Here is a 12,217-nt window from a genome sequence, read left to right as displayed (position 1 = left end):
CTTCAGCAGGACTTGACTTAAAAAAAAGACAAAAAGTTTAGAATAGCAGGCCTAAGTAAGTGTTGGGGAAGTTTGTGAAGTTTTTGAGCCTTTACTGGGAAGCAGAAAAAGGACCGACTCAGCTAGATTTGTTCTCCAGATTTTAGAATCCATTAATCCCACATCGTTTGCTGACATGAACAGGTATCTGTGCCCAAATACCTGTAAATGGTGTACACTGGCCAGTGCACAGACAAAGCATGTTGCATGAACGCGTGAACTATGGCTTGTCTGCTGGTCTTCATACTTGCAAACCTCAGCTCTGCTCATCTTGCATGTTAACCTTGTGCAGTTTTGTTTCAAAACCTTCAACCGTAAGCAAAATGAATAGACTTGTAAAATTCTATTATCATCACCCAGGTAAGTATGAATTTAGCCTCATAAAGAGTAAGCAGACAAACAAACAAAAAAAACCCCATACGTAACTGTAGAAGAGAGGGATTAAGCTATTAAGCGGTGAAAAACAGCAATTCATTAGAAGGAATAACTCACATGATTCGTCTGTACCTATAAAGTATAATGACTAATGATCAGAAGACACTATATTTTCTAATAAACACACAGCTGTAGTAATTACATAGTATTTCATATAGCAATATTCAACTAAGGCAGGGAAACAGAAAGGAAGCAGACAGAATTCCTTATACCAGCTATCCTCATATATTCAGTATCTGCATTTGTGGAACATGTTTGGAGGTTTGGGATTTTTTATGTTCCTCATAGTAAGAATTCTGAACTTTATGCTGATGAGGTGGAATAACCATAATGACTGGAATAACCATAATTACTGGAATATTTATGTTATATGAAGTACATGTTATATTATATATACGTAATATATACGCTCCACAGTAGTTGCCTGAGTTGTTGATCTGGTTATAGGTTCCCTTGATTCCCACTGCTGTGAGTTTAGATCTTTAGTAAGGTAACAGCCGCAAGAAACTTTTGAAAAACCTAGAGATTTGGGTTTCTAAACAGGAAAGATTTCTTGTAATCAGAGCAAAGGGGCTTGGAAGCAGAAGGAGGAGAGTTGGATACTTTATCCTTCTGTGAAGTATAGAAAATAGGAAGAAAATCAAGCCCACAAGTCTCTTCCTTCTCTGACACATGACAATCATTCCCTACACTTCTACTTGTGAGTGCTCCACCAGAGTAAGAAATGAGCCCCTAATACAAAAGAACAACTGAAACTCCATTCAAAATCTCCCATCTCTCACCTACTGCAGTTCAGAGACAAGAGGCCAAAGTAAAAAGAAAGCAGAGGAGGAGGAGGAAAAGCAGCAGAGATGGGCAATGGGTGTCAGTTCCACATGCCCCAAAACTTTCCAACCTGGAGATGTACACATATACCTGATTCCCCCCCCCACCCCCAGCTTTCTAAAAAGATGGCTAAAGTGCTGCTGAGCCTAGAGGGAGGTGCAGAGAATAGATATTTCTGGGTACAAGTATATTTGATGACAGCACTACACAAAGCACTGAGAATCATCTTCGGGAACTGTGAAAGGGGACCTTCAAAGTGTATACCAAATGCAGTCTCAGGTGAGCTCAGTCCCATCCTCTCTGTAGGACTTGTGCAAAGTCCGATGATGTTTTTTTTCTGTTGCTCTTCTGGCAACATATGAGAGGCTAACAGAGGAAGATCTAGTAGATGGCACTTTTAAGAGGCAGATGGTTCCAAGCTCTCTATCCTCAGCGCATCCAAGCCTATCAATACTTTTGAGCAAATTACTGAAGCCTAGCAGGCCACAACTACACTTGAAAGTTGTACCTTTCTAATTTTTTTTTTTTTCTATAAGGAGGAGGGACAGAAGTGCTTGTTTAGTACATTAGCAGGTACTTTTACAAACTGATTTCTTATTTGTATGTGTAATTACTACTGTGTGTCTAGAATGGCGGTTAACTTTTTGCAAGAATGACTCTTTTTGGGACTCGTGAATTCTTTTCAGATGTCTTGCCTCTACTGAGTCATAATTATTGGCTTGGATTCTTATACTAGCCAGGGGACTGTTAACTACCTTTAATTGCTGACAGTGGCTCAGCTTCTTCTAGGCAAGGGTGAAACAGGCTGTAACTAACAAAGTGGTGCCAACAATTTAGGATAGGTGTTCCCAGGCTAGTGCTGCCATTACACAACTCCCTCTTGATGCCACGGTAAACCAGCACACACAGGTCCAGAAACACTGTCTTGGAGCGCTGCCTAGATGCCGTAGTACTCATCATCATTTACATACTTAAGATCTCAGGTTTTTGAGGTTTACATCAGCAAGTACAGCAACTTGTGGAAACAGAAAATGAGGGGAAGAAAAGAACGGAGAACTTACAGGTATCTTCAGAAAATGAGCAACTGCCCTCTGAAATCTGCCCAAAGGAGTGGGGCAGGGTCAGTTCCAATGGGCTTAGTCTATGCTATGGAAAATTGGCTCCACTGCTCAGAAGTATTTCGGCGCTTGGTTCCCACTGGAGGGATCGGTAAATAGCTGCCTGTGCTCCCCTGAAAACCCCACTCTGGGCGTTCAGACACCAAGCTGATGACAGCATCAGAAATACTTATATAGGGTTAAGATGCTGAGGTCCTTGGTCAGGCCGTTCGCTCCCTCTGTTCCCTACAAGATCAGTGCCTCAGTAAACAACGACTGTACCAGCAAGTCTGAGCGTTTAGAAATGATGAGTCAGTCTCCCCTAAATTAGGGGATTGCCAATGACGTTTTTAAAAAAATAGAAGAGGCTGAAAGCGTGCGTTGTTTTGCTTCGCTGGAGCCGGGGTAGGTTTTCCAGGCCCGCCTTCCCCGCTCCTCGCTACCCGACCCCGCCGATCCTGGCGGGACCGGGTGTCTGCGGGCTACCGGGGACTTCCCGAGGGGAAATGTCGGATCAACGCGAGCGCATCTCCCTAACGAAGGACGAGGCAAAATCGCCGGCGCTGGCAACGCCGCTACACCCCGCCGGGCCGGAGCCCGCCCTGCGCGGCCCCGCGGGCGGGGCTGGGCCGCCACCGCCTCCCCTCAGCGCCTCCCCTCAGCGCCCGTCCCGCCTCTCGCCGCGGTCGGCGGAGAGCGCGGCGCGGGGGGACCGGAGCCCCGCCGCCTGAGGGGGGAGCGGGGCGGGCGGCGGGCAGGGGCGGCCATCGCCGGGAGAGGAGGGCTTTCCCGGCCCTACCGCCGCCCCCTGCCCCGCCAGGTGTGCCTGCTGCCCCTCAGCACCCCGCACGGGGGGGGGGGGCAAGGATGGATTTGGCAGCCCCTTGGGGCTCGGAGGAGCCCGGGGAGGAAGGAGGGTCTGATCTCCCCGGCCGGCCCGCGGCGGGGTAGCTGCCGGCTATGAACGGCCACGGCAGCAACTTCAGGAAACAAAGGCAGGCTGCCCCCGGCGAGCCCCAGCCCCGGGAAAGGTGACCGACAGCGGGGTCCTTCCTCACGGCCCCCGGGCCACCCTGGCGGGGAGAAGTCGAGCGGCACGGGGCCGTACCGGGCGCCCCTTCTCCGCCTCCTCCCCGGAGGCGCTCAGAGCCTTCTCTGCCGGGCGCCCAGGAGGAGCGGGGCAGCCCGCCGCCGGGCTACTCCATAACGCAGCCCCAAGCGCCCCCCGGGGCACTCCCCCTGCTCCGACAACACCCGCTAACCCTTCCCTCTCCGCCGCCTGCCGCAGCCCGCTGCGCGGAGGAAGGGGCACCGCGGCAAGCCCGCCCGCCCACCACCCCTCGGGGGCCGCTGGGAAACGTAGTCGAATCCCGTCCGTAACGGGCGGCTCCATTTTCTCCCCGCGCTGCGGCGAGTGCGCATGCGCGCACCCGCCTCCCTCCCCTCCCCCCGCACGTTACCGCCCCCTCTGCCGCGGCCCGGTATCCCGGGCAGCGTTGTCACCGCGGCGCCCTCCCTCCCGCCTGACGACGATTGGCCGAGGGAGCTGCGGGGCGGGACAGGAGGGAAGAGGTGATTGGCTGGGGCGGGTGTCACCCGCCGCGGGGATGATTGATGCGGCTGCCTGCTGAGGAGGGAGGCAGCGTTTCTCCTCAGCGTCCGGCACCGCGCCGGGTACGGCCCTGCCCCCAGAGCGGGGTGGCGGTGCAGCCACAGCCGTGGCGTCGCATGGTTCCCAATGCCCCCCTCTCCCCGTCCCTCCCAGGAAAGCCCTCGGAGCTGCTCCTTTCTGGGGTGAGCGCGGCCTCCGCCACCAGCTCGCAGAAGGCGAGAGACTCCTCCAAAGTCCGTGCCCTACCGCAAAAGCATCCAACTTCCCCCGCTCGCAAGCTCGGGCAGCCCGCCGGCCCCGCGCCGCGCACTGTCCCCTCAGCCTCCCCGCGGGCTGCTCTCCTCGCAGCGTCCGCGCAACTTCACCGGAGCCTCCGCCTTCCCCCCCCCCCTTCCCCCCGCCCAACCGCGGGGGCTTCCTCCCTACGCCGGCACCGAGCCGCCCACCCCCTCGCTACGACCGCATCCCTGCCGCCTTCCCTCCCCAAACGTGAGTAAGGGGAGGAGGGACGATGAATATGCAGAGGAGCGCTCGACCCGCCGCGGTTCCGGGAGGGGGAGGGGGAGAGAGTGTGTGCGCGGTGAGTGTGCCAGTGTGTGTGTGTGTGTGTGTGTATACAGCGCTGGGAGGGGTGCGCATGCGCCGTGCGTGGCGGGGCTGAATGTTTCCCAAGTGTTTGAAACTGGTATTTGGGTTTTCCACGTTGGATCAAGTGCGGCGTATAGGAGCGAGGAGGCTGCGTTAATATCACCGGGGAGCAGCGGCGGCGGCGGCGGTGAGGAGAGCGGGGAAGGGGGGAGCGGAGGAGAAGCGGAGCAGAGCGGCGCTGGCGCATGCAGAGGGGCTGCCGCTGCTTCTGACAGACACTTTGCAGAGCACATTTTGTTTCCAGATTGTTTCGGAGGAGCTGGTTTAAGCCCCCCTCCTTTCTCCTCCTCCTCCCCCCCCCCTTCACACACACACACACACAAATCCCTCTGATTGTTCCTACCACCTCCTTCGTGAATTACCCACAACGACAGCCATTCAATCAGCTGCTGCTGGCTGTAGGGGACTAGCGGAGGGTGTGTGTGTGTCTGTCTCTCCCTCTGTTTCACACAAGAGGAGTCAGATGTAGCTTCTCTCGGTTTTTTGGGGGAGCTACAGAGAGAGGTGGGCAGGGAGTGAGCCGTTCATCGGGGTTACCGTCTTTGGAGGGAGCAGCACTTGCTCTCGCACAGACAGGGAGAGAGAGGTGTGGGGAAGGATATTTTTTTTTCTTTGCCGGATGAAAATGTTGAGTCCTGCAAACGGAGACCAGCTTCACCTAGTGAACTATGTGGAGGATTATCTGGACTCCATCGAGTCTATGCCCTTCGATCTGCAGAGAAATGTCTCCTTGATGAGGGAAATTGACGCCAAATATCAAGGTAAGTGCTTTCTATGTATGTGTGTGTGCCCGTGTGTGTGTGGTATGGGGCTGGGGGGGGAGGGTGTCTTTCCCTTTCTTTTCTTCAGAGCTGAGCCTCGGCTCCGTTTGCCCGTCTGCACCCTACAGGGATGGTAGTTTTATTTTTGGGAGGTGAGAGGAGGGAGAAAGCCAGGAGGAGAGATCCGAGGAGAGAGAGGGGCTGATCTGCAGCGTTAGCTCTTGTCATGGGGCGGAACAAAAGGTCTCCAGCTTCTCTTATTAAGCAAGGACTCTGCTTTTCTGTGTAAATTGCTGGCCAAGAAGGCGGGGGCAGGGAAGTGGGGTGTGCGGTGCACAAAGGGGGGCCGTCCCCGGCCGTGGGGCTGAGGTGGAAGGCTTTGGGGGTACCGAAGAAAGTGCTGGGTGGACAGAGAGGGAGAGATTACAGCACAACATTTAGGAATGTACAGTATTCATTATGGCTGTAGTAGGGGAGAGAGGCAGCTAGGGAGGGAGGGAGGGAGGGAAGGAGGGAGGAGAGGGGGGTTAGGCGAGAGTGGGGGGCAGGGTGTGCTTTCTTCGCTCCCTCCGCGGTGGGTTTCGTTTCACCCCGTAAAACGGCCCCGCTCCGTGGGGCGGGGGGGACGGGACTGGCGTGTGCGGTGTGGGGTGTGCGTGGGGGGGTGATACGGTCGGGTTTACGGATGTGCTGAAGGCTGAAGTGCCCCCCCCCCTCCCTCTCCCCTCCCCGCGCTGCCGGCACTCGGGGCACGCTGTCCCCATGCCCCACGGGCGGAGGGAAGGGGAGGCCAGTTTGTGCGGGGCTCGGGGCAGCTTTGTCACTTGCTCGCTGGTGTCCGCTCGGGAAGGGGGGAGGGGAGGGCTTTATTCGGTGCCGCCGGCAGCGGTGACAGCCGGGGCGCCGGGCGGGGAAGACCCCCTCTTCCCCGGCGGGCGCGCCGCCCCACGCCCCCCTGCATGTGGCCTTCGGGGCGGTGGGCAGCGAGCCCTGCGGTTCCCCCAGCCGCTCGTCGGGCAGCCCGCCAGGGAGCCCGGCGGCTCCCGGGGGAAGAGGCCGGGGGAAACTTCCTCGGGAGGCCGTGGCGGCCGCGGGGGGCGCGGGCCGGCGGGGAGGGGAGGAGAGGAGAGGAGAAGAGAGGAAAGGAGAGGGCAGGGCGGGCAGCGCGCTCCTCGCGCGCTCCGGGCACGCGCCGCCGGGCCCAGCGGGCGCCTCCGCGCTTTGCTGGGGACTCGGCGTCGTTGCGGCTTTTATCAACGCCCGTCGTTAGCATAGCGCGGCTCGCCCCGCCCCCGGCGGGGCTGATAGGGGGGAAGCCTCCCCACGGACCGGCCGCGGCCCACCTCCTCCCGCCGATTGGTCCTGGGGCCGGGCTGTTCCGCCTTGTGCCCCGCCCCCTGTGACGTTTCGAGAAGCAACTTTTCTGTGGGGTTGATTTGAATATCTCGGCCTGCCCCGGCCTGTGCGTTCTGATTGGCTGGGGCGGCGGCAGCGGGCAGGCCAACCTTGGGCGTTCGGAGTGTGACTGACGTGTTCTCGGGACGGGGGACGCCGCTCTTCCCGCCTCCTCTTGCTCGTGAATGGCGCGCTGGTGCTGGAGGGGGCGGGCTCAAGCTCGCTCTGCCCGCTGCGATTGGCTGCTTTTTTTTTAATTATTATTTTTCACTCTTCTGGTTCTTTCTGGTTCCGATTGGGCACACCGGGCCAGCAGGGGCGGGCTCTCCCCGTCGGCGGCTCTGATAGGCGCGAGGGTGGGCGGGCCGACGCCCCTCTCCGCCCGGTCTCCGCCGCCTCCTCCCCCGCTTCCTCTGGCTCCCCTCTTACGCTGCGAACCGGGGGGACGGCCGCCGGTTTCCTGCCGGAGAACAATAGCTGCTCCGTCACTTCCGGGGCGTTGCCGCCGCGCTGGTTGCTAGGAGAAGGCGGCCCCCTGGCCCGGCGGGATGAGGCCGCTTCCCGGCCGGCGGGCGGGCGCGCGGGGGCTGCCCTCCGTTACGTTAGGAACGGCTGCGCTAATGGCGGCGCCTGGCGCCCTCCCTCCCCGGGCCGCGGAGCACGCGGGTTGCCGGGCCCGGCGCGGGGCGGAGCCGCCGGGGCGGGGCGAGCCCAGCTCGGCGGCGGGGGCGGGGCTCAGGGGCGGCCCCGGTGGCGGCGGGTGGCGCCGCAGAGGGGCGGGCGGGAGCGGGGCGGGCCCTCGGCGGGTCCTCCCCGGGCCGGGGCAGCTGCTTGCGCCGCGTCCCGCACGCCGTTGCCCCGGAGGAGGGGGCCTCCGCGGGAAGCGCCTAGCCGGCCGGGAGGCGGCGGCGGCGGCGGAGCGCGGACATCCCGGGGTGGCTTCTGCCCCCCCCGCCCGCGGAGGCGCCTCCCGCCCCCGCCGTCCCCTCGGGGGCCTCGGCTGCCCGGCGCTGGCGGCGGCGCGGGAGGGGGCTCCCGGCGTGCGTGGGCACGCAGCCGTTACGGCGGTGTCCGAGCCCCCGTGGGGGCTGCGGGCTGTCCGGGGAATAAAGCCTTCACAGCGTACGGCACCTTTTTATTTTGCGCCGTTTGAATGGCGTTTGCGATGCGGGGGGTGCGCGTTCCCAGCGGGCGAACGGTTGCGTAACGCGCAAACGGCGCAAAACTCAGCTTTCTGGCCTTTCTGTTAGAGCAGGCCAGGGGAAATCTGGACTTCCGATAAAGGCAGCCTCCTGCGGGCGGGCGGCTCCAGCCGAGCGTGCTGGTACGAGGAGCGGTGGTGCAGTCCTCCTGCAGGCCGTAGCGGGCAGCTGCCAGGCTGTTCCTTCGAGCTGGCGCACGGCTTGAATCACACGTTCCCGACGCTGGTGCTCAGCTTCCCGTCCTGTCTGCCCGCCGGTTGTGAAGCGGCACAGCTCCCGCGCCGTCCTGCCTGCTACACGGGTCGGTGCCCCAGGGCGCGCTCGGCCGGGCTTCGCAGAATTCAGGATCATTGCAGCCAGCTCTTTCTCCTGCGTAACACAGCAGTTTCAGGAGGTGGTGTGGTGCTGTAGTGTTAGTGTGCGTACGCAGTGCTAGAACTGAAGTTTTCTTCATGCCCGGCTTAAGCCATTAGGTCACTAATTATTTTGTGGTGTCGAGAGAGAGAGTGTTCTTCATGAAAGATGCCTACGCACCGGCTTCAGATGGGTTAAACTGATGACATCAGTCAAGTGCCAGAACTTCGAACGTAAAACTTTTGCACTTCAGCCACTGAAAATAATTAACACTGGATTTTTAATCTTCCTGAACGCTTAATCTTCTCTACATTTGGGGTTTTTTTGGTGGTGGTGGTAGGGATGGGGTTTTTGGGATGGGTGTTTTGGGGGGTTTTTTGGTGTTTTTTTTGTGCGTGTGTGGTTTGTTGGTGGTTTGTTGGGTTTTTTTTAGTTAGAAAAAAGGCATTGGCTTAAGATAGTTAATAACATATTGAAGATAGTTAATAACATATTGAAATATTAATTTTGGTCAGATAGGTTGTGTTGCAGTACCTGCTGACAGGTCCTGCTTAACTGATGTGAGAAGCATAGGCTGCAGCTCTAAAAACTGAAGTAAAACTTGCATAAACTTTCCATGTCTTCACAAGAAATTTGGAAGGCGTGTGTTCAAAAAAAATCTACCCAGGCAAGACAAAACCTAAATCACAGGATAACTATTAGTTGCATATGTAAATTGCTGTTACCACAGTCAGTTACTTAAAAAAAGAAAAAAAGTTTTTAAAAAGTAGGTTCATACTTGTGACATTCAGAGACAGTTTTGGTAATGCCATTTGCATGTATATGAGATCTTGGTTTCTGTTAGGTGAATTGAGGTTAGATTTTATATCTCAGTATGTTTTGCTTCTCTAAGGCCGAATGTTCTAACCTGTGAGAAAGGGAACAATCGGAGAAGAAAGGACATGCAGGAAAAACATTCTACGTGGTTTTGAGGACTTAGTATGGAAATGCTGAGTGTCCTGCATGTTTGAGTTGATTTGAGTATCGTAGTGAAACTCAAAAACATCTGCTTAAAAATAGGTTTCTAGAACTATTCTTGACACTTTAAACACTTTTGTGCAGTGTTCTTTCTCATACACTGTTGGAACAATCCTTGAGGTGCAATTCAAGATCTAACATATTTTCAATGTTAGCATTTTAAATCGGAAGCTCTAGCTGCTCCAGTTGTTGCATATCATCTTTAATGTTATCTTCTAACTTTCTTATCTCCTTCTTTGCAGTAAATGTTTAATGAAGATTCTATTTTTGTGTTTTAAAAAGTAAGCAGAAGGTTTTTTACAGAAAGTATAGGGAGGAAATAATCTAGACATCTTGGATATTGTATTCCTAATTCTGTAGTCCTAAGAATTTAAGTGGCCTCACATTTTCAGCAAAAATAGCTTAGCAGTATTGGATGAAACTTGCCATAGCTTAGGGCCTAGCCCCGTGTATTTGGAGTTCTTCTGCATCAGCTATCAAGTATGATAGTGATTATTAAGTAACTCAGCATCTGATTTCTGCACTGGTTTGTGTTTTCTTTCTGTCCCACTCTCTTTCTCCCACTTTCCCAGTCATTCAGTAAAAATATTAATGTTGTTGTACAGCGAATGTCCAGGAAAAAGAATCTATTGATTTCCCCTCTAATTTTACTATTAATTTTAGAACTTTTGATGGGGGGGTGTGTGTATTTGTTTAGTTAGTTAGTTCTTTTTAATTACTGATAAGTTTAAAGGGAAGAATTGTCAACATGCACAAAAGGGACTATATTTACTCCTTTTTTTCTAAATCGGCATTTGCATTCTATTCCTGCAGGACTGACTAGAACAAAAGTAATCCACTGGAGTCGTGAGCCACTTGTCAGATATCAGCTTCAGGGAATCTGTCTTTGATCAGCTTTGTGCGTTACAAAAAGGTGTTGCTGCATGGAAGGAACGATATGGGAAGGCTTTGTTTTGCCATTCTCCTTGTTGAAAATATTTATAGTTTTTATTTCTTCCTTGCAGAGATTCTGAAGGACCTGGATGATTACTATGAAAAATTTAAACGAGAGACAGATGCCGTGCAGAAGAGAAGAATGTTGCACTGCATACAGAGAGCCTTGATTCGGAGTCAGGAACTGGGGGACGAGAAGATCCAAATCGTCAGTCAGATGGTGGAGCTCGTTGAGAACAGAACTAGGCAAGTGGACAGCCATGTGGAACTGTTTGAGACTTGTCAAGAGACTAATGATACCACTGGAAACAGCGGGAAAGCCAGCCAAGATAAGTCAAAGAATGAGACAATCGCGCAGGCTGAAAAGCCCAACAATAAGAGATCGAGGCGGCAAAGAAATAATGAGAATCGAGAAAATGCTTCAAATAATCATGATCACGATGACATCACCTCAGGAACTCCAAAGGAGAAGAAAGCAAAAACGTCCAAGAAGAAGAAACGATCCAAGGCTAAAGCAGAGAGGGAAGCTTCTCCCCCAGACCTTCCTATTGACCCCAATGAGCCAACATACTGCTTGTGCAACCAAGTCTCCTATGGAGAAATGATAGGATGCGATAATGATGAGTGCCCCATTGAGTGGTTTCACTTCTCCTGCGTGGGACTCAATCATAAACCAAAGGGCAAATGGTACTGCCCCAAATGTAGAGGAGAAAACGAGAAAACTATGGACAAGGCATTGGAGAAGTCTAAAAAAGAAAGGGCCTACAACAGGTAGTTTGTAGACTTTTCCTAGTGAAGAAAAATAAAACCACCAAACCAGTGTATTTATTGTCAGTGTCACCTTTGTTGAGGTGAAAGGATTGTAAAATGTATATTTTTAAAGGAGGTTTAAAACTGAACCATTCCTGTTATAGGGACGGCAATAAGCAATTTTGTTTTTCATTTGGTAAACTGTAACAAGACTGTGGTCTGTGGACCAATGTATTCCAAAAGTAAAGTTATAAGAGTTTAAACTGAATATTTGGGTGGGTCTTAAAGGATAAATTAATACTTTTTTTTTTTTTCCCCCCAGTGCTGGTAGCACTCTACCCATTAAAATTTTGATGACAAATATCTCTGAAATGTAATTTCGTTTTCTTTATTGAAGAATGTTATTTACCTTTTGAGCAAAATTGTTAAATAGTTTAGCCATCTGGTTGTATCTGAATAAAGCTGCAACACAATACAAATGTAACTTCTTTCGATGATAAGCAGTGCAAGAGTAAACAAAAGGAGGGTAAAATTTGGTTCCTGCTACAAAGTGTCAGTATAACAGTTCGGTAGCAAATGTTTTAAATAGGCTTAGAGGATTATTTTTAAAAAAAAAGTTAATGGTTAAATTTTACACAACAAATATTTTATATGCTGGCCAAGTACCACAAGGGCCATTTTAAAATGATCGACTATGTTTTATATTTAACCAGGAAGTGGTTTAGTAATGAGACTTAACATAAATGAAGCTTTATACTGTCACAGATAGTAGTGTAGCAATCCTTAATTTGTTTAAGTTGTATAAATGTACATTTTTAAGTGGAGTTGCACTTACTGTATTATACTTGGAAATGCAGCCAAATGCCATTGTGTAACCAATGTGCATTTCCTGCTGTATGTATGAAAACTGTACAGCTGTGATATTAAGAAATAAATGAAACAACTTTGACAGTTTGCTTCTTTAGCAATCATGTTTAATGATCATTCATATAGCTTTAAAAAAAATTGTCTATAACCTCAGCAGCTCCAGCAAGCTGCTGCTAGGAAGCCTGAAACTGTTGTAGTGGTAACCAAATTACAGTGCTGATAATGAATCTTCATAGAACTTACGACCCGCAAGGTCGCAGGAGAGCCAAAATAGCATTTAAC

General features: G+C 52.7%; 1 protein-coding gene across 6 annotated transcripts; it reads left to right on the top strand.

Annotated features, from left to right (window-relative positions):
• Positions 1–4,033: 4,033 nt before the first annotated feature.
• Positions 4,034–12,003, top strand: ING1 (inhibitor of growth family member 1). Of its 6 annotated transcripts, none has more exons than XM_072849867.1 (3): positions 4,073–4,497; positions 5,290–5,417; positions 10,390–12,003. In XM_072849867.1, exons 2-3 carry the CDS (start codon positions 5,357–5,359, stop codon positions 11,091–11,093), a joined length of 765 nt encoding a protein of 254 aa, XP_072705968.1. In that variant the 5' UTR covers positions 4,073–4,497; positions 5,290–5,356; the 3' UTR covers positions 11,094–12,003. The 6 variants fall into 6 exon arrangements, with proteins under 6 accessions (XP_072705966.1, XP_072705968.1, XP_072705967.1 ...); XM_072849868.1 differs by lacking the exon at positions 4,073–4,497 and adding an exon at positions 10,199–10,298 and having other exon boundaries at positions 5,277–5,417; XM_072849869.1 differs by lacking the exons at positions 4,073–4,497; positions 5,290–5,417 and adding exons at positions 8,807–9,666; positions 10,199–10,298.
• Positions 12,004–12,217: the final 214 nt, after the last annotated feature.

This window comes from Ciconia boyciana, chromosome 1 (genome assembly GCF_034638445.1).
Source record: "Ciconia boyciana chromosome 1, ASM3463844v1, whole genome shotgun sequence".
Lineage (NCBI taxonomy): Eukaryota > Metazoa > Chordata > Aves > Ciconiiformes > Ciconiidae > Ciconia > Ciconia boyciana.
The sequence above is the reverse complement of the archived record's forward strand: the minus strand, read 5'-3'. Positions and strand labels throughout refer to the sequence as shown.

Bases quoted from the DNA above. Each gene is read 5' to 3' on its own strand.
- ING1 (XM_072849865.1), top strand. From the start codon at position 4,125: ATGGTTCCCAATGCCCCCCTCTCCCCGTCCCTCCCAGGAAAGCCCTCG. The intron at 4,498-10,389 runs GTGAGTAAGGGG...TCTTCCTTGCAG, and splicing joins GCCGCCTTCCCTCCCCAAAC to AGATTCTGAAGGACCTGGAT.